Genomic DNA, 20,838 nt, shown 5'->3' on the forward strand with positions numbered 1-20,838 from the left:
TGACTACTGTACTGACAATAGTATTTATTTTTATGTTTACTTCAATAACTTTGTATAAATTAGATGAGAAAGTGCTGCGTTTTGTCCAGCCTGTGACAGGGCATGGGCTCAGCTGGTGTCCCCAGTGCCTAGTTTACCACCTTCTGCTTCATGCTCACTTGTGACTCTCTCAGTGCCTAGGAAGTTTTTACAGTCCCATTCAAACATCACCTGCCTCGGCTACATTTCTGGAAAGTTCAGAGGAACTGTGACAAGCTAAAGCTTGAATACTGCACAGCCTGTTTAAAAGGCAATCTTGCCCAGAATAGAAGTAGTGAAATATCTGCTGTTCTCCTAAAGCATTTATCAGTGTGTGCTCAGAGCATCTCATACTCATTTCACAAGTTTATTATCACATGGTTGGATTGGGTTTGATAGCTGTGACATGACTAGCACACCTACTCGAGAACGAGGGAGAAACCTTCAGGCCACAAGTGAAGGAGACACTGCTTTCTTCTGCTCTTCCCTGGGCCTAGAAATATGAAGGCTATTTTGGGTGGGTGCAGACTCACAATTGTATCAGAAGAGTAATATCCGTACATTAATGTGATTTTTAAATAACTCTGGCGGAGGACTGTCACTGTTAAATTAGAACTTGGCTTTGTTTGACCTGCTGCTGCTGCTAGCTTGCTGCTGCTATGTCTCCTTCCTCTCTTCTCCTGCCCCGGGTTCATTTAAATTCCTTCTAAGTGTCGTTCCCTGGTGTTTCTTCTTGGCTCACATGAAGCTTTCAGAAGAGCCCAGCTAACGGTAAATGGCCACACAGGGATTTAATGGCATTTGGATTGCACGGGCCCGGCTGTCATTTTCATAACTTCATAAATCTATTAAATAGCCCACTGGAATCTCCAAAAGATGGAACCCTTCGGAAAAGTGGGGCGTGATGGTGGTATATGATGCAAAACTTTTTTAGTCTTGCATTTCTAGGCAAAGCTTTCAGCCTACTTTTTGCTATACAGCAAATACTCATTTACCAAAGGAAAGCACTTTGTGGGAAAAACAGGCCAAAGGTACTTATGAGCTCCCTGTTACGCTGAGGGAAGTACTTTATTTTTTTTTTCATGTGTTTTGAAGGATGTTGCCATTAATGGTGTCTTTACTGTGGGGAATGCATGAGTGCTGTCACTCTTCTTTGTCTTCAGAAGCTGTACAGGTATAGCCAGCCTCCAGCCATGAGCAGCAGGTGATCTACATTCTGGATGTGTCTGGCTTCATCATTTGACATCTGCAGGCTACCACTGGGATCACCCCAGGCTCCAGTCTGGCCCCTGACATCCAAACTGCCTCTGCCATCTGTAAAGAACTTTATGTGGTTTTCCAAAGCCAATAGATGACGTGTATTTGCTTGACGGACATGGTTTTCATTATGTGGTTTTGTTTCTATGGGTTTTCCCACCTATCCTTTTCCCTCATTACCTCATAACCAAGAGCTGACTTTATGAGTTAACCTGGCATTTAGGAAAATATTTTTGTTTAATTGGTGGGGAAACCAAGGCACAGAGGAAACAAGCAAGTCTGACTGGAACAAGGCCTGCACTCAATCCAGAATGTGCCAACACAAATAGATGCAGCTTTGAGGCTTCTGGAAATACCTAGATGGTGATGTTGACTTTAATCTGTTTTCTTCCCTCATTGTTTTCTTCAGCCCGTATCCCCCTGTGGTGGTGATTTTCTTTTTCTCCTCAGACTCACATTCTCTTTACTTTGGTCATATCCTAGCTGTCTGGTGTACATTGCTCAGCTCTTCACAATGGCCTAATTTTGTTGGTTTTTTCAATTTAACTAATTCTTGCCCCAATCACCTAAAAGAAAAAGGGTGACCTTCTTATAGCACACATCCTTTATCCTGGGACGATGAGTTTAGGAGGGAAAGGACCAGAACTTCCCTACCATGTGAGTAGATTTTGCTTACCATGCTTATAGATTTTCTGGGGGTTTTTTCTCTCTTGTACAGATAGACACATACTGAAGCTGAGACTTTTTTTAGTGACCAAAAATACCTGTAGTTAGGATGTGCTCTACACCTGGCAATTGAAGAGCGTACCTGGAGACACAGAAGGACTAGCGTTCTCCAAGCAAGCCCCAAACTCAGTCTCTGGAAGTGGGCTGTTTGTCTGCAGTACATGGTTAAATCTCACAGCTGGCTTCTGTACAAGCTGTTTTGTAGGAGGTGGCCTTGGGAAGACCTGCAGACAGGGAATTACTGTAATCCAGCCTGGATGTCATGAAAGCATGGATTAATATTTCATTTTCTGCCTCTGACTGTTGTCAGGCTCACTTTGTTCCTGAGCTGGGGCTGTGATCCTCAAAAGACAGCCTTGAATTAAAGATTAAACCAGTGTTTTACTTGATGGAAAGAGACCAGTTCTCTGTGGAGGACGGCAACGATGCCGTTCCTAACCCAGTGCTGCATGCAGGGGTTTAAAGTTTCCCAAATCCAAATGACAGAGCAAAACTGTAGCATGATGCTGGGGACCGTGCAAGGGGAAGGGTCTCTCACAGTTGTGAGCCATATTAATGAAGGTGAGACTGGTAATTAGCCGAAGGTGAGCCAGAGGCCCTGACCTGCTCCAGGAGGTGCCGTTGACTCTGCTGTGTGTGAAAAGAGCTCATCAACGATGAGGTGTAGACGAGAAATGAGCACCTTACCATCCTGTTGGAAAAATGAAAGCTGCAAGGAAACCCAAATGGGTTGGCAGAGAGCTCAGGGCAGAGCCTTCCCTCAGGTCAAGGAAACAGCCCTCTGCCCCGTGGCAGGGCAGCACTCTCCATTGAAAACCATTTAGTTGAGCTGCCACAGTTCTCTGGGTGGAAACTCTGATTTCAGGAAGAATGATTTACATCACTTTAATCTCAAGCTGGTTAAGTAAATATCAGCCTGATAAAAACCAACCCAAGAGAGCCTGCGCATACTTGTTTGGATTAACTTTTCAGTTAAATCAGTTCAACTGTTTGGTTGAGGTTTTTTAAAATTTTTGTTTTGTTTTTAAATACAGAGAAGAGCTCACCATGATACATGGCTATTTCTTCTTTGAACAGCTGATGTGCAGTTCGAGTCCAGCACTTTACCCTTGGCATTCTCTCAGCACAATAGCTTTAACTGTCATGGAAGCCCCAAGTCACCTCAAGGTATTTAAAGCTCACAAATAAGCAAGTTGTTGGGCAAGTGATTACCCAAGAACATGGAGAACCCAGTTTGAGTGTACAACCAGAACTAGGGCCCATCAGTCCCGTGACTAAGGAAACAAAGCCTGGTTGTTGTGGCTCAGCCACTTGGTAGCTAACAGAGTTTCTTCTAGCAAAGAGCAGGTGCAGACTCTCAGGAGTGCTGCTGCAGAAAACCCCACGTAAGCCTACAAAGGCTCTTGCAAAAGGCTGCCTCGTAGTGACTGGGAAACCACAGGCAAACACTGCTCATTGCACCCAAGAACGTAAAAAAAAAGGCTGATACAGTCAATCAGATGAAGAATAAACCCCACAGTTTTGACAAAGTTAAAGTGAGCGTGTAAAACATCCACAAAGTATTTCTTTAACTGAGCACGTTACTCAAATTTGAGTTTGCTAAACAAAATTTTGAGAACAAAACAAAGCAAGATTGCTTTAATGTGACTGGTATGTTCGGTTCTATGCTCACCATACAAATGCTGGTTTATCTTACTGATAATGATACACTTCAGGAGGCTGTGACTGCAGCTTTTGGAAAAGGATACCAGGTGGTCGAAGACCACATGTCCCTTGCATGGAAACTGGGTAAAATCCTGAGTGACAACTATTCCACTACACTTCCCTGGGAAAGCAGCCAAGCTGGTAATACAGCATGTCTGTTTTCAATACAGCTACGTCTGTATATGCTTTTGAAACACTGTTTCACCTTGGTTTGGAACAGAACTTTTAGTGGGGCCATTATTTAATGGCATCGTTTATTGATTTGTGTCACATTAACGCTGTCACACAATAATGCAGAGCATCCCCACACTACTGGCTTCTGCAAAAAGCTGGCTTCAGTGTAACGGCAGCAAGCACGAGGAAACCTTAGCTCTCGTTGCCAGATGCTGTTGGAAAGTAAATATTTTATCACTTTTGTCAGTAGAAGGCTGTGTATAGAGACTCAGAAAGCACCTTTGGTGTTTAAGACTGCCCGAAGCAGTTACTATGGCACCAAAAGCAAAAATACCATAGGCACACACACGCCCGCGCACGCACACAGGGTGATGTTCGAGCAGTTCCTGTGCCCCTTTCTTGATCCACATTTACAAGAGCTCACTGTTTGATCAGTGCCTTATGAGAAAGCACTGAAAACAGCCAGAATGGCATCTGTGAGCATGGATTTTGTACATCTGCCTCTTGAGGGTTTCTGTTTTATTTTTTATTTGTTTGAGAGGAAGGGCTTGAGCAAAGCAGCAAAGTAGCGTTCATGTGGGAAGCTGCTATGATGGGAAGGGGAAAAGGAACCACCAGAACCCTTTTTCCCAACCTTTTCTGTTTTCCTGAGAGTGGACTGAAACAGCAGCATTTGGCCCACTAATTATCCACAAACCTCTGCACAGTTTTATAGCCATAAAAGAATGCTATGAACATTGTAAATTCAAATGTGCCAAAAGGAGTGCCAAATTTAAACCTGACTAGGCAAAATTAATATGCATAATAACTTTAATTACCCAATGAAGTACGATTTTTCACAGAATCCCCTGCCTCTTCCCATGCAAGTGCTCCATAGTGTTCAGTGAAAAGGCAGCTGGTCTGTTTTCTCTTTCTACCCTCCGTATTATACCCTGAATGATTTGTTCCTCTTACAGAACAATTATTCAACGCTAGCTTTCTTAGACATGGTCATCATTAACATATTTTAGTGTTTCACATTATCACCGGGAGGCGAGTGGCTTTTTATATGTATATATTTTATAAACATAGATGAATATATATAGATGTTATATATACATCTATTACTTTATATATCAGGGGTCCTCAGACTGTTTAACCAGGGGGCCGGCGCGCGGATGCAGTGGCAGGCAGCCATCTGCGGCTGCTTGGTTTCCCCCCCAACCCCCGGCGGGGGGGTCTGTAAATACCGGGGGCCGGATTGAGGGCCCTGGGGGGCCGTATCCAGCCCGTGGGCCGTAGTTTGAGGACCCCTGTTATATATGAATGACACGTATGTATAACTGTGTTTCCAATAGGTAGGTTTACGGGTAGGGTTAAATTTAATATAACATATACTTAATATAACTTAATTATATAGGTATTTTATAGGTAGGGAACTGATTTGGGGCATACAGTTTGCCAAGTTTGGGGTGTGTATTAAGCTTGGGATGTGTATTTAGCATTGTAAAACACGTTTGTGATGGTGCTGATCAGTCCATTGGTGAAAGAGGGTGGACTTTTTCATCTCCTGAAAAGTGAAAGGCAACATTCTCAAACCACTCTGAAGAATAAGGTCACCAAATAAATTTAACAGCTTGTACCTCTTTTAATGGAAATATCACATACTTATACACATATACGCATTAAAGTACAAAGGGTTAGAAAACCGGCTTCATTTTCAGCCCCTAATTTTAACATGCTGTACGTTAATCCCTGAGAGCACCTGTCAACTGTATGTCTCCTACAAGTGATACCGAGAGTGCAAATTCAAGTGTTCACCTGCAGCACAGGTTGCTTTTCAGATAGTGAATCTGAATGGTAAATCGTCAGTACGCTGGATTGGCAGTAAACAAAACTTAAACCGTTTAATCCAGTGTACCAATTCAAAATCCATCCTGATATGTTTGCCACAAACAGCTAAAAGATTGTCTTCCTAGTCTCCAAAGAAATGAGTTCATCTTATATTTTGGTCATACCAAATCCATTACAAAATTGGTGCCTATGAACTGCACAGCACTGATGCACTTGCAGACTAAAATCTGCTTTGTATTCACAGGGCTGGGGAGGTTTATTAGCAGCGTGCATATTCCTCCAGCTCTGACCTGGGAGGTTACCTGGCAATGCAGTCTAGCCAGTACAGCTACTCCAGCAAGAGGTACAAAGAACAGGCTGTGTGGAAAAATCCTTGTTTCATATGTCTGCCATAACCTCTGTCAAGCCCTGACCCTGCAGGCGCTAGCTACCAACACCAATCTGGGCGCTAGTTTTCCATGAGCTGAATTTATTTCTCGCATGACACACAGTTTCACTACAAATTCAGTGAGACTGTAGCCAGCCTTTGTGCTGTGGAAGTAAAGGATGGAAAAGTTTTCCCTCCCTTTAATTGAAGGGGGAAGCTGGTGACAGCAGCAGCTGGGGGCTGCCTGGGCTCCAGCAGAGCAACACCGTGAGGATGATACACCACAGCACATTTAATTTCGAACAGGAGCAAAGCCTGAGAAAAAACATAGCCTGAGCATGTGTGACTCACTGTTGGTGTCTGACCTCTACTTTTACGAATGGTGTCTTTCTTCAGCAAGCAGCTGAAGAAGGTTTACAGCCCACCCTTATCAGAATTTGCCAGGATTTGGCATGCCATTCAGACTGCTGGGGAAACCAAATGAAACCTTAACGTGGACCACAAGAACCTGCAGCAACCCGTGGGAACTGCCGCTTTGAGATGCACTCTACTAGGGAAGGTAGGTTTCTCCCAGCGTTGAGGCAGAGGGATGAGGTACTGCCCTCTCCAGGCACCCATAGGCAAGCTACCAAAGCTCACAATGACATCTGGCACAGTTTCCCAAACATCTGTGGCCGAGCTGCCTGATACTGCATCTCTGACTGGATGTTCATAGCATATGGCTGGATTGATACCCGGAAAATTGCCTGAACTTCTGGAAGCTGCATAATTTTCCTGTCCGAGCTATAATCTGGGAAAGTTCACAATAAACCTGATGGGGTTTTTTAACAGGAACTTAAATATCAACCTCAATAAAAGCCCACCTGTGGCTCACCATCTCCCTTATATCATAGTTAAATGCAATAACAAAATATTCCCTGAGACTAAAGAGGAGACAAAGGTAGCAGATACAGGGAAACTTAATGGGAGAGGCAAATCCCATGTGACAGTGGCATTCAAAAATTAGCTCAGCTTCTCTCTTGCTCCAAACAAATCAGTCCCTGCCCCTGATTCATACCTGAAGAGGATGTGAATACCTCAATTACAGAAATGTTTCATATGCAGCCCTTTTTGTATTCAACATAACAAACAATAGCATTAAGAACTGCATCCATACCGACTGCATAGAGCTGTACAGTTCAAAACCTATCCTGTCTTAAACTTTGATTACTGGAATTAAAATAAAGTGCTTAGTATATTCAAAACAATTGTAGACCTGGATTTTTACTGCCCACCAACACTGTAGTATACTTCAAACTTTTCATTATTTTCATTATTTTCAAGTTTTCATTATTACTATAAAACCTTGCAATACGTCTACCTAAGGAAGGAGAGGGAGGAATGTCTAGTGTCAAAAGCACAACTCCTGCTTTTTGTCAATTACAAAATGAACAAACATGAAATACAATCATTTCACAGTCATATTGTTTTTCAAGCTGTTTCTCAGTCATTCACCTGGAGCTGGAAAAAAAGGAAACCGCAAAAGGACTGCACCGCTTAAGAATTCCTACCAACAGCAGGTAAACTTAGTAAGTCTTCCACCTCAAATTACCTTCCTGCTCCACCATCAGACACACTGTGGGTTAGCCCTTGCCCTGTTTCTGCACCTGAAAGGCCATTATTCAGTATTCCAGCTCCATGAGCAGTGGGCATGCACCAAGGCATTCAATCTGTTATCTTGCTCAGATAACAAGACTAACCGCTCTGAAACCTTCTAAACAACTGCCTTTAAATCAGGTCCTGTTTCTGGCAGGAGATACCTGCCTCTGCTTTTGAGCCTCTGCTGCTCTTTTCTTCTCCTGTTCTTCTGCCTTCTTCCGCTCCTCTTTTACCTCCTTGTACCTCCATTTGGGAATCTGCAAATAGGGGTCGTCCTTCGCGCTGCTCCTCCTTCTCGCCTTTTCTGGTTGGAAAGTGGGTGGAGGAGCCTTGCTGATACGGACTTTGGGGATGACAAATCCCGGCCTGACGCTGCTCCGTCTAAGCAGGTGGAGTGGCAAGAGGCTTGCTTTCCTGGTGGCTATGGTGTTCACTTGAGAGACTGCAAGGCTGATGGGCTGCAGGCTGGCTCGTCGGTCCTTCTTCTTAGGGATCAGTGTGACTTTGGAGTTCTGAAACAGCTTCTCGTAGCTGCTAACGTGATCTTTGTCCTGAGATCGGATCTCCTCGGCTCTCTGCTTCCTAAGGATTTCTTGCACAGCCAGCCTGCGTTTCCCCACAGAAGGTGGGCTGCCTGGGCACACAGTCCGGCATGACAGAGCAATGAAAGGACTGCCCAAGCTGGTTGTCACCTTTACCATGTGGTCGAGGACCCCATCTTCTTCTGGACCATAGAAAGACTGGAATGAGAGAGTTGCCCTCATGCACTCAGAAATCCTCTGCAAACAGCTTTTTGGCTCTGCAGCCTTGGCAAGAAGTTCCTTCATCTTTGGCCATTCTGGTTTATACTGATCACAAACCTGTTCTGGGCACGGCCTGTCCATCAGCTTTTGCATGATGAAGGCAGATTCTGATCTTCCTGTGTAACAAGCCCATTCCCATGGAGTCAGTCTACGGCTTGGGTCAGTCGCATGAACATTTGCCCCTCAAAGAAAAGAAAAGAAAAACAATTGGCGTTAGTTATTGAAACTGCCCGCACTTTTGTTCCTATGATCAGAATTGAATCAGGCAGATCCCTGCAGGACAATGTCACTACAACATACAATATTTGTGTCAAAATGAACATGCGATAAGGAGAAATCAGGTTCCTGACTTTCTGAACTCCTGTTTTATTAAAAAAAAATAAAAGAAGCTAAGGTTGTATATATGGAATTCTCTTAAAACAACGCAAAGGATGACATAATGAATTTCAACTGCATTGAATGTCACCTACCATTTTAAAATCCATTTACTTGAGCTCACAAGAAAAGAGTGACAAAAATAGAAACAATTCTGTACACAAAAAAATCCTTCCCATACAGAATAATGGGCTTTTCACTGATTGCTGCCACTCAGAAGAGAGATGGTGGGCTAATGATCACAAGTTCCATAAAAATATCCACTCAGTGCTCACTAGGGGTGAAAACAGCAAATAAAAGACAAGGAATTTCTAGAAAGACATTAAAAAATAGAAGGAAAAAAGAAGGGAAAAAACAGAGAAAACCCCAGGTGTACAATTCAGGTTCTCTTATCTCTGAAAGAAGATTATAGAATTAGGGAAAGTTGAGAGGATGGTGACGAGGGTGATCAAGTACAAGGAAAGCTTCCATACATGTCAGAGATGGACCTTCAGTCTGAGCCCAGAACAGTTGTTCTCATTTACCTTAGATTACCAGCCCTGAAGAAATGAAGTAATTGTTAGCAAAACCATGCTATTATCACCAAATGGACCAGCCATAAGAGGCAACTGGGACACATGCCAGACAGCAGAGGCATAGACATTCAAAGTACAGTGTTAGGTCCTGCACAGAAATAATCTCTAGTGGTTATAATCTTTTGGCCTGTCCTCCCCCTATTCCCAGTTTATGATCCATCCAATTCTGACATCTGTCCCCATCACCATTCTCTCTCTCATACATTTCTGCATCCTTTCCCAGCTTTGCCTTCCTTTTGATCTCTCCATGTTCCTGTAAGCTCCCTCACATGGGCTTCTGCCTTTGTTCTTCACTCTTTTGCTTTCAAGTGGGGTTCCACTCTCCTCCAGGCCACCTGGCTGCCTGAAGAGAGGATACAAGAGTAACAGGAGGAGCAAGCATCCCGGTCTGCTCTACCGTACCCTTTACAACTTCTGTAGTACTATATCCAGTGCTGTCACATTACCTGGCATGCAGTAAATTGCAGGAATGTCCTCTCACTTCTGGTATTAGGGTGGGACTGTAGGTGTTTGTCAGTGAGGATGGCATGTGCCTAGTTCTGCTCACACAGAAGAGCTCTGTAAGGGATGGCAGAAGCTCAGTGCAGAGTGCACCTTTGGAAGGATTGCTGCAGAACAATGAGCAGCAACAAGTGGGTTTGCAAGCTGGAGTCAGCAAGGCACTGTTGCAAACACCCAATACATTACAGCTGGTGAATGTTAAAGGGCACAAAAGACCTGTCCAAAAACTAGCTTGGTGTTGCCAGTCAAAAAGGATCTCAGAGATGTGTCGAGGACTTGACAGTGAACATCATATCCTTTGCATAGCACCCAAGTGATCCTGGGCATACCACCTGGGCACGCACATCTTGATGTTTTACACTAGATAGGTATGTGGGTGAATGAATGAAATCAATAGGAGAATGAGTGAATACTCTCTGGTTTCAGGCAGCCACATTCTTAAGCTGAAAACCCCTGGTTTTACATTCTGCCTTTAAACTTTGAGTGGTCTCAGAGGGAGCTTTGCACACTCCAGAACGCAGACTTTGTTCAGCAGTCTGCAGCACATTCCCTGGGCCAGGCACGGGCACTTTGCCCAGCTGCTTTCAACATAACTGAGCTCTTTAACGTTCAGTTGTGGTTTACACATATCCCTGGCCCTCTAGGTAATTTCTGGGTTTCTTGAAAGAGCTTCAAGCTGGGATATGAATGGACCACAATGCTTGACTTCTTGCACGGCTTCTTTGTCAGCTGAAGCACCATTTTCAGTCAACACAAAACTGACCTACACAGATATTGTCACAAAAGAAAAGAGATTCTGTCCCATTGCTTTGGAAGAGGGAGATGTCCAGAGACCAAGACCTGAGGAAAAGGCCAGAGAAACATTATGATAAATTGTTTTTTTCAGAGTGGATTATCTTGGTGACAGTATTTCAAACTAGCATAAGGAGGACTAGATATAAGGAATGATTGCGAGAACCAGTTTGCAATGGGTCCAGTCTAACCTTTCCCACAAAGAATGTCTTGTCATTACAGAAAAACAGATGAAAAAAGAGACCATAGGGACAATGACCAAAAGCTCAATTTTAACTCTCGTAAGTACCAGATTTCTATGTCTCTGAGATAATCCCTAAAAAGAGGATGCTAGAGACACAGACCAGGAGTGAATGTGGATGGAGAGACCCTAAGCAAAACAGCTGATCTCACTGTAAGTGTAAATTTAAGTGAAATTTGCAGAAAGGACCACTCAGAAAGCACAAGGGCACTGCAAGGAGTCAAGCATGGGGCCCAGCTGGAAGGCAGAGATGAAAGAAGAGGAAGGGTTAATCAAATCAAAGAGTCCGTTAGCTGCGGGCTGAAGAAAGGATTGCAAGATCTCAAAGGCAGCAGGTTTTGACGAAGTTCATGACTGCAGAAGCTACAGACAAACCAGTGAGGGGAGGAACAAAGGCACACAAAGACATGTCCCCCTGCTCCACAAACCCGTCTTTGAACCATCTGCCCAAACTTCCTCCCCCTGAATCCCTCCCATCTGAGGCTAGCCTCTTGTCCTGTGCCTTTCTCAACACTTGCCTGTGCCTGCACTCCTTCCCACTGGAGCTGACTGGGAACATGGCAGATTACGTGGAAGTTGGTTCCTTGTTGTACACGTAACAGCCAAAGGCATACCACAGGAAGAACAGCAGCCAAAGGAACTGTCTCCAAATACAACTGTTAGTGAACAGTATGCTCTGCTTGTAAACGAGCAAGAGGTATAAACACCTGCTTACCACTGTCTTCAAGGAAAAGACTTCCAGGGAAAAGACATGCCAGCCCCGATACGGTGCAGCTGAGAGACCTTGGATCAGAGTTGTGGAAAAAACAAAGCTGTGTAAGAAAGAGCTCACTGGGGGCTCCCCACCTTTGCTTGGGAGCTGCACCGAAGCTCACATGCTCAGCTCTGGTCCCTGCCTGAGCTATGTTGCAGCTGTGCCTGTGCCTGGCCAAGTGCCCTGCTGATTTGGACCCTGACCCATAGACTTAATTTCTTGTTTTGACCTCAGACCTACCCTGTCTCTGTGGACTTGCCTTGTCACCACAGACTTGCCTGGCAATCACTGCAGTACTGGCTGATCCTGGTTATTGTCACCAGCCCTGCTCTGTTTCTTCAAAGAGCATCTTCGCTGATGAGGCTAGTGCCTCTGTGTACCTTTCTGTCACCCTTGGCTCACCTCCCTTTGAGGAGAAGCCCACTCCTGCTGCTCCCTGACAGATGCATCCACCAGGTGTTTTGGAAATTTTGTCTCAGAAAACAATACTACAGAGTATTAAAGTCACGATCTTTCAACAGAAATCAATGCTGACTTTATACTTTGTATCACAAAATCTCTTCTAAAGCATGATTTACTATAGTGGTATTGATTTTCTGCACAAATCAGGAGACATTTCTGAACAAACTTGTCATTCAGCAGAATGCCTCATCTGGAGGAGACATGAATAGTCATGTCCCTTTTTAAATGTGATAGCAGTCTTCTTGAACTAATTACCATTTCAGTGTAAGTATAGCCTACAAGTTTTCGTTTAGGAAAACTGCATTTGCCGCTTGCCTTGATTTTCCTATGAAACTTGCCCTGAAGATCACTTTCAGCACAACTACTTCGAATACACATGCCCCTTTGGGATCTAAATATCCTATTGATTAGGAAGGTTTAATGTCCCTTGAGAAGCAGAACTGGAATGCTGGGTTTAAAGACGGGGAATGAAAGAGCTCAGGCATCTGTTATCAACCCATTCTATACACAGTGTTTAAAGCCCAGTCTCCAGATCCACAGCCACTCCAATGACTTTACTAAAGCAGGACTGAGTTTACAGTGGAGATTACAGCGAGGCTTGACACGTGAATTACAACCAGCATTTCTGTGCTCCTGCTCAGGCTGGCTTGCTTGTGGAATGCTGGCAGCAGCGCGCTCCTGGCAGCGCAGCAGCCTGTGACAAACTGCCGATGAGCGACTGGGCTCCCCCCTTACCCGCTGTGCACTCATGAATAGCAAATTCACATGTTCCAAAGACTTACTTTGAAAAAGCAACATTATGGCCAAGTGTCTCAGAGCGCCTTAATCTTGTAGTGATTGACCTTGGCCACCCTCCAGGAACTCAGATTTCGGAAGGAGCAGTCACTTTGGCAATCCAGCTCCAACCATCTGTCACACTTTGCCATTACCTCTTCCCCATCTGATTGTGTTAAATCCACGCTTAGGCAGCTGGGAAGGTGAGCGATTTTCCTTTACTGACCTCCTGCATTGCCGTAAGTGTGTGACTGTCAATAGAGATCTTACCCGAGCCACTAAACAGATACTGGGTTAAAAACCTCCTGGCTGTAACTCTTTGTTAAAGACACATACCTGCTTTGTAGCTGTGCAAGTAGACTCACAGCTGATCATGGGTGTTTTCCTCCTAAACTTCCATGCATTCTTATGTTCTAACATAGACATTTGCTGGGTTATTTGTGAAATTGTTTTGTTCACCAAACCTTTTAGAAACAATTTCTTTCACCTTCTTCAGCAAACTAGCACTTTATTGTCAGCGGCCATTCAGCATCCCTTAAGCCCCAAACTACTTCTAAATCCATTCTGAATGAGCAGCTCCCTCCCTCCCTCCCTTTCACCTGGTGGTACAGCACTAAAAAGTAATCAGATATTAAAATGAGTGCTGGCAATTTACCACACTTCCTTTGTGGCCCCTATTTCAAGCTTAAAATGTGAAGACCTGCAAAATACTCACCAAAACATGTATATAAACTGTAATTTAGAAACTCAAGAGTATAGTAACTTTACACCTCCTTAGCCAATGGATGATCTTTGGTATCCTCACTGTCTCCGATGCACAAACAGGCTGATACAACTTTCTGGAGGTAAACTTGATATGGAGGCTAACAAAGCCATTTTCTGGCTGGCTAAAGGTTTATTCTCCTCAGTATTGTGTCTTCTTAGGAATCAGGAAAATGAGAAGGTGGCTATCCAGATGCCAGAGGCAGCAACGACATAGTGAACTTTGATAGCGATACTTTTTGTACAAGAAATAGAATAGCAAGGAGTGAATTATCTACAAAGATAGAAAGGTTGTGAAATAGCTTCTAGTGACCAGAACAGAAAGAACAAGGTGCCATCAGATCTGCAGTGATAACAATAGAAAGCCATGACACTGTAAGGTCAATTTGACAAGTCATAAGGTCTTGGGATTTAACTTTCATTTTAGAGTGATAATTTTTAAGTGGCACTGGAAAATTCTGAGCTTACGTCTGCACAACTATGTGTTAGTCCAGAAAGTACACCTGTGTCTAGCAGTACTTGAGCTCTGGCAGCCATTTTATAGTTCTGTGTCACAAAAATTTAACTCCAAAATGAATGATCCGATTCCAAAGCCTTGATTCCAGTGTAAGAGGCTACAGAACCTTGCAGAAAATAACATGCTGGTTACCACATCACCTAAACATTTTCTGTGTCATATCAACATCTAGAAACTGGATGTTAAGAAAATGAATAATAGCAATATCATTATGCTTGATAAATGCCTGCAACTTAAAATATTCAGATTATGAGGGCTTAGACTTCTCTAACAGCAAAATGACTGAAATGAACTACTTATTCAAGAGGTGTCTCAGTTAAATGGACCTGTAGGATTCTTGTCTAGACAGTAACAATATTCACATGCAATCCACTACCATTTCCGTAATATTTAATATGTGTCAAATATCTGCAACTGAAATACAGGAAGATATACTAGTATGTGCTCGTTATTTAATTATTAGCTAATAATGTATGTACCAATTACTTAATAAAACCATACGGCATTGTGGCTAAAAGGTGCTGTATGCTGGAACTGCTCCTGCGGAGGCTGTTCCCCCAATGCCTGTCACCCTTCTGAGCTTCCTCTCCAGGACCCTTCGCCTTGCCATGCATACAGCCAGAAATCCAACTGCAGCCAAAAGCCAACAGCAAGGAACATGTTTCCTGTTCCAGATGTGAAGACAGGCACATGGGCACAGATGGATCTGCTCACTGCCTGTGCCATGACTCCCTCCTTGCAGCAGATACAGCCCTCCTGGTGCCCTGGTGCCCATAAACCTGGAGACCAAACTCGGAGGGGTTAGAAAGTGAAGTTACTCCTATGTCACCAAATTTCCTACCAATGTCCCCTGTGGAATATGAACCCTACACCCAGCTCTCCTGACAGAAACCAGAGCCCCCAAAGCTGTCTGCTCCCTGCCTCGGGACCTGCCCCAGCTGGCAGGTGGAGTGGAGGTCTGGCTGTTGTCCCACCACCATCAGGCACCCTTCCACCATCACACCCACAGAGCTGGCAGCAAAACTCTGTGTCTTTCCCGACTGTGTTGTGAAATTCATTAACTCCTTGTCTACAAATCTTCATGATCACACTCCCTGAACTCTCCTGGAGACAATGAATCACACCCTGAGAGCTCTTGGAGAGGTCCTGGATGAGTTTCCTTAGGCAAACTGAGTGCTCTTGCACCTGCAGCATGTGGCTTCACCGCCTTCTCTATGACTTACTTAAAAGCTGCACCTGTTTCCAGGGCAGGTTGCACCACACCTCTCAGAGTAAACAGCCCAGAAGCCAATTTTCGTCTTGGTGTTTGCGTGTGACTGTCTAATATTTACAGTTGGACAATGACAAAGAATCAGCAAAGCACTCCGCATACCTGCCATCATCAAGGCTTTCACGCATTCCGTTCGGCCCTGCATCGCAGATTTCATCAGTGCTGTGAATCCAAATGCATTCCTCTTCTCAATATCAAGCCCAGGAAAATAGTTCAACAAATAGTTTGTAATGGTTATATGCCCTTTAAACAAATGAAAAAGAGGAGAAAATATGTCACAGAATTAAGGCACTGTCTCAAGGTTAAACAAAAAATTACTCCTGCGGATTTGATAACTGGGAAAACACAGATGATTAGTAACATCTCTTTTCCTTTATCCTCTTCCTCTCATTGCAGTCGTCAGCCTTAGGGTTAAGTGGCACTGACTTGTGACCAGAGTGCTGGTATAGGAGCCTGGAAGCCTGGGTTCCCACATCCTCTCACGTTTCTCTCCTCTCTGGAAAGCCAATGTAAGGTAGGGGAATAACTGAAAGACCAGAGGTGGGCACTCAGAGGTTGCAAGGGCCTTCAGTTTCTTGACTCAGTGAGTAGCACTGCAAAGGTAATTCCTGCAGCTTATGGAAGGAAGGCCTGCCATCAGAACTGACTGGAAAGGTTCAGCTTTTTCCCTCCCCTGGTGAATCTGAGCCTTAGAATCATGGTGCTTCATTAAAATGTGATGACACATGGTAGTTCCAGCCAATAATACTAACAAACCATGCCAGGCCTGATAAGAGACAAAGGAGTATTTTGTATAGAATCCCACATTTTTATTTTTCCATCTGACAGTGTAAAGCCACTTGTCTACTCTCCAGCAACAGGAAAATGTGGCTTGATGTTCAGTTTTGGTAGTAAAATAAATGACCTAAGTTCTGCTTCTAAAAGCAACAGTTGCTGCCAGTCATGTGCCTCGTACTCCAGGATAACTGGTGTCAGCAAGGGCGTACTGAGTAGCTGAAGACATCTCTTGCTAAACGGTTGGACGACCAATTAAAACATCAAGTCTTTATAATTGGACTATTAGAAAAAGATGAATATCTAGTGCCATTATGACTCATTCAAAACAGTTTTCCCTTCACTTGTCATTCATTTTATGGTGCTTTGACGCTTTATAAAATAATGCAGTCTGTCAGGCAGCTGCAACAATCACAATTTAATTACTAGGAGCTGTAAAAATATTCACTCATCTCACTCTGCGGTCCAGCTGAATATTCTGTGATGCATGTCATTCAGATTCATCCAGAAATGTTACTGAAGCAGATTAGAATTCATACAGGACAATTTTTAAAGTCTACAGTGTCACATCTGGTGCAGATTTCATCACCAGTTGCTTTGTACCAACACAGTCCTGCATTCACTTTGGAAAGCAAGTTAACAAAATCTTTACCAATTAATTTAAGGTGTTTTCTAGATGTTACTCTTTATCTCCTAGGATTTGCTGGACTCTGCTGCCTTGCTGTATAACTGAAAACGCTCCTGAAACCTGAGCAAATGTAGAGATGGTGCAGATCAGCTTAGCCATGCCAGAGTCAGAGAAAACCAAGTAAATGCAAATGAAATATAAAGATATGGCAAGCCACAACAAGCTGAACAAAGCAAAAGTGAACTGAGTTCAGGGCAGGATCAAGTGACCCAGTCCTGCTTACTCGATACTGGAGGCTTCAGTTTCACTAACTTTATGGCATAAGATCAAATCCCAGCAAGGTATTGGTTACTACTGGGAGCATCTTTGTGCCTAAACTGTTTTGCAGGACATGCTCTGTTTTACTGATGTTACAGTGTGTGTCTTCATGAAGGTTTTGGAACAGCTACTTTTGGAAATACTACTTTTTGACCATGGAAACCAGAGATAGGAACTGAAACAAACAGAAATAATAAGGTAGAAGATTTTTCAGCAGTTATTACATTACTAAAGATGTTCTCCCCTTTGCCAAAAGTATAGCTGCAGTGAGAGACATTTTGCAAATCTGGGATGATCCTAAGAGTCAATCCTGAAAGACTTTGCTCAGCCAAAACTCTCCAGGGGAGTACAGATGGCCTCAAATGAGACAGAAAAAGTATCAGCAATAAAATAACAAAGAAAATGAAGAGGTTTATGATTCTCAGAAGTTTTGTGTCTCAGGGATTCCTGAAAACCACTTCAGTTTTAATCTGCAGGAGCTTCTGTCCTCTGAGGTTTGCTTCAAATTTCTAGTTCAAACAGGTATCAAATTCAAAGCAAAGCTCAGAGCTGCCAAGTTTTTGTTCAAACCCTGTCATACACTTTTGATTTAAGGCCATAAAGTTTGCTTCAGTTCTCCTGCGTCTGGGCAAACTAGAAGCGTGTATCTAAATCATAAACCGGGTAAGTCTTCCGTGATTTAAAGTCTGCTACGAAAGCTGTATGCAGCTTTAAAATAAATTAGCCTGGCCTCAGCCAGTTTGGTGATACTGAATTTTTATCAGGCTCTTGCTGTTTGTAAGCCAGATCTATCTTCTACCAGAAATGGCATGCTCAGGGTACATTTCCTTCACCCTGTGAGTCATATTTAGAGATCAGCACAGATGTCTGTAATAGCTTAATTCACTTAATTGCTGTCACAGAGGAAATGCCCATAATGATGACAATATTACCTAATAATCTGTGTAATACAGGCAAAAGGATAAGCTGCATAGTAAGGAAGATGCTCTGCCACATAACATCACAATTTCGAGTCGTACCTGCAAAAGCCTATGTTTGGTTTATGGGTAGTGAATGCTTTCTGAAGGATGGATGGAACTGAAGACACCCACAATATTTTATCCTCTGGATGCCTTAGGCGTTTGTGTTCCCTTGTCTCCCTTAATAAATAGAAACTAGGGTAACTTCCGATTTTGTGTTCCCAGCTCTACAGCCCTGCCTCAAACTGGTCCCTGTAACATAAAACAACTACGCTTTGCAGTCCCTGTAACATAAAACATCTACAATTTGTGAGCAAATATGACTCTCTCTGAACACCAGTGTATGCCAGTTACCATATACTGCCACTGATGTCGCTATGTCCTGAGCAGCAGAACTCAGAAAAAAATTTTATGCAAACTTCCTCCCTTTTCCCTTCTTTTGAAACCACTCTCCTTCCTTCCTTCCTTTCCACTTATTATTTCAGTCTCTGGTTTGTATCAATCTCCCATTTTTTCTGCATTGTCCTTGTACTGACATTTGATTTTGCCTCTGCTTTAACAGAATCTCCACCCATTTCTGGGCACCACCTGCTGCAGGCTGCAACAAATGTAGAGTTTTGGGAGGCAAGCTCTCTTTAAGAAGGGATCCCATCTCTGTAAGAAATATTGAGAGAGCAAGTAAACAGACCAATTTGCAAACCTGAAATTCACACACTAAGCAGAGCACTGTCTGTGGTTATTTTTCTACACTAACAAGCTTGTTAAGAAAGTACTGCTTTTCACTGAACCCTCCAGCCTATCTTTCTCAGGTCAGCCCATGCAAAAAACTTCAGCTTTAGATACTTCCTTTGAAGGATGAAAATCTTAAATTATCAAAAGCAGTATGAGGAACTGAATTCACTTATCTTCTGAGACTCTAGCTGGTCTTTAAGATAATTCTATTTAATTCAAGCTGGCACTTAGATTTGAGCACCATGTCTGGGCAGTCATGAATCAGCACAGGCAAGTGTGCATTCTAAACTCCTTTAGCAAAAGTAAAGAGGCCTCCCTGTCATCTCCCTTAGTATCTGTACCTTGTGGTACCCGTGCAGCTCCTGAAACACAAGGAAGGATCCCTCAGGACCGCAGCCTCTTTCCCATCCAGATCCTCTTAGAGGTCTGGCCATCCGTGATGGCCACCTGGTCAATGGGTCAACAAAACCAGCAGCACTTTCTGAAACCTTCTGATAGCACCTTGTCATTAACGGAAATAATGTGGGTTTGCTATTAGACTTTCCATAGGAAAACCCATACTTTGGGTATAAATAACAGCAATCTCTCAGAATAATATATTTTGCAAAAATATTATTTTCATGGCCTAAAGTTAAAAAAAAAACAAAACAAAAAACCAACAAACAACAAATAAATCCTCCACTAAGGGAAAGCTTGCATAAGCTTTGGTTTGAGTTCTTTATAATACACTGCTCAGTGTTACTGCTTAACTTTCAGCAATAATTAAGCCGCATCTATTGCACTGTAGCTCCTCTGGTTGCGATGTTAACCTCACAGTAATCTCTATTAACACTACGTATCTTTTACATATTAACACAGTGTCTTGTGGTAATGAATTAAATAACTGGTTTCAAGACTATAGCTCAGGATTATCATAGGCAAGGGAAAACATCCAAGTTGTTAGGAGTTTGTATAAGCTTCTGCTGACTACAGTCATTTTCAGTTGCTTTGGGGATCAATAGCAAGTACTGGCAGAGAGTGTCAAGTCAATGTCAGCCCTCTGGATTAATCCTGAGCTCATTATCATGAGTTATAAAGGTCAGGAAGGAGTCAGCGTTAAAACTTTTATAGTCAAAATTTATATTAGGGCAGATAAATAAAAGTAGGTTAGTTTTGGATACTTCTCCACTTTCTTTGGAAAGTAACTATGCTCATGTCTTTGCTATGAATGTGGCTACTGTGGGCACAATTCTTCCAGTATTCAAGACCTATCTTGCAGCAACTTCTTTAGCAGAGTTCACTTTTTGGTACAACACAAAGTCTGGTACTACCTGGAAATGTCTATATTAAATGGCAATATTACTAAACAAACACCAAAACTGAACTGCTCCATTCTGTAGACATGGCTTGTAATGTCCATTGACATTGCCCAATGGAAATTTGTTTCCTCCAGCCAGCCAGGGTCTGGGAGTGAATACTATGTCCCATGAACTCCCATGAACACCCCATATGCTTCATCAGTAAGAAGGCATGATAAAGAGCAATATGCATTCCCTTGTAAAGTGATTGCCTTTGAAGAGCGTGTTTGAGGGATGCAAAGGAAACTGTGGGTGCAGAGTCAGGCAGCCTTTGGAATAACTTCTAGACTACAAAGTGATGGCTTCCTTGGTCAAATTTTTCCTGATTTGCATGCTTTAGCACTTTGTTAACACTTGTAAGAGAAAACTACAGCTTCCCTTAAAGGTTAAAGCACAGTGTTTCAGTTTTAACAGAAATAATCAACTGATTGCTTTTTAACTGTACACTTGAAATCAGTCAATCTTTTGGAAGCATCTCTCACATTTGTGACCTGTTACACTTGTTCACTGAATATTACCATGCTGGGTGGGATGAAAATAAACCTGG

At 43.1% G+C, this 20,838-nt stretch overlaps 1 protein-coding gene across 1 annotated transcript in view; it reads right to left on the minus strand.

Moving 5' to 3' along the window:
* Positions 1–5,482: 5,482 nt before the first annotated feature.
* The window catches only part of ANKRD33B (ankyrin repeat domain 33B), a 47,675-nt gene continuing 32,319 nt past the window's right edge, over positions 5,483–20,838 (minus strand). Inside the window, exons 3-4 of the mRNA XM_040588424.1 lie at positions 15,646–15,786; positions 5,483–8,702 (exon numbers count right to left, since the gene is read on the minus strand). Of these exons, the coding sequence (XP_040444358.1) occupies positions 7,852–8,702; positions 15,646–15,786 (992 nt within the window). The 3' untranslated portion in view covers positions 5,483–7,851. The remainder of the gene's footprint in view (positions 8,703–15,645; positions 15,787–20,838) is intronic.

Source organism: Falco naumanni, chromosome 3, assembly GCF_017639655.2.
Source record: "Falco naumanni isolate bFalNau1 chromosome 3, bFalNau1.pat, whole genome shotgun sequence".
In the NCBI taxonomy this organism is placed as follows: domain Eukaryota; kingdom Metazoa; phylum Chordata; class Aves; order Falconiformes; family Falconidae; genus Falco; species Falco naumanni.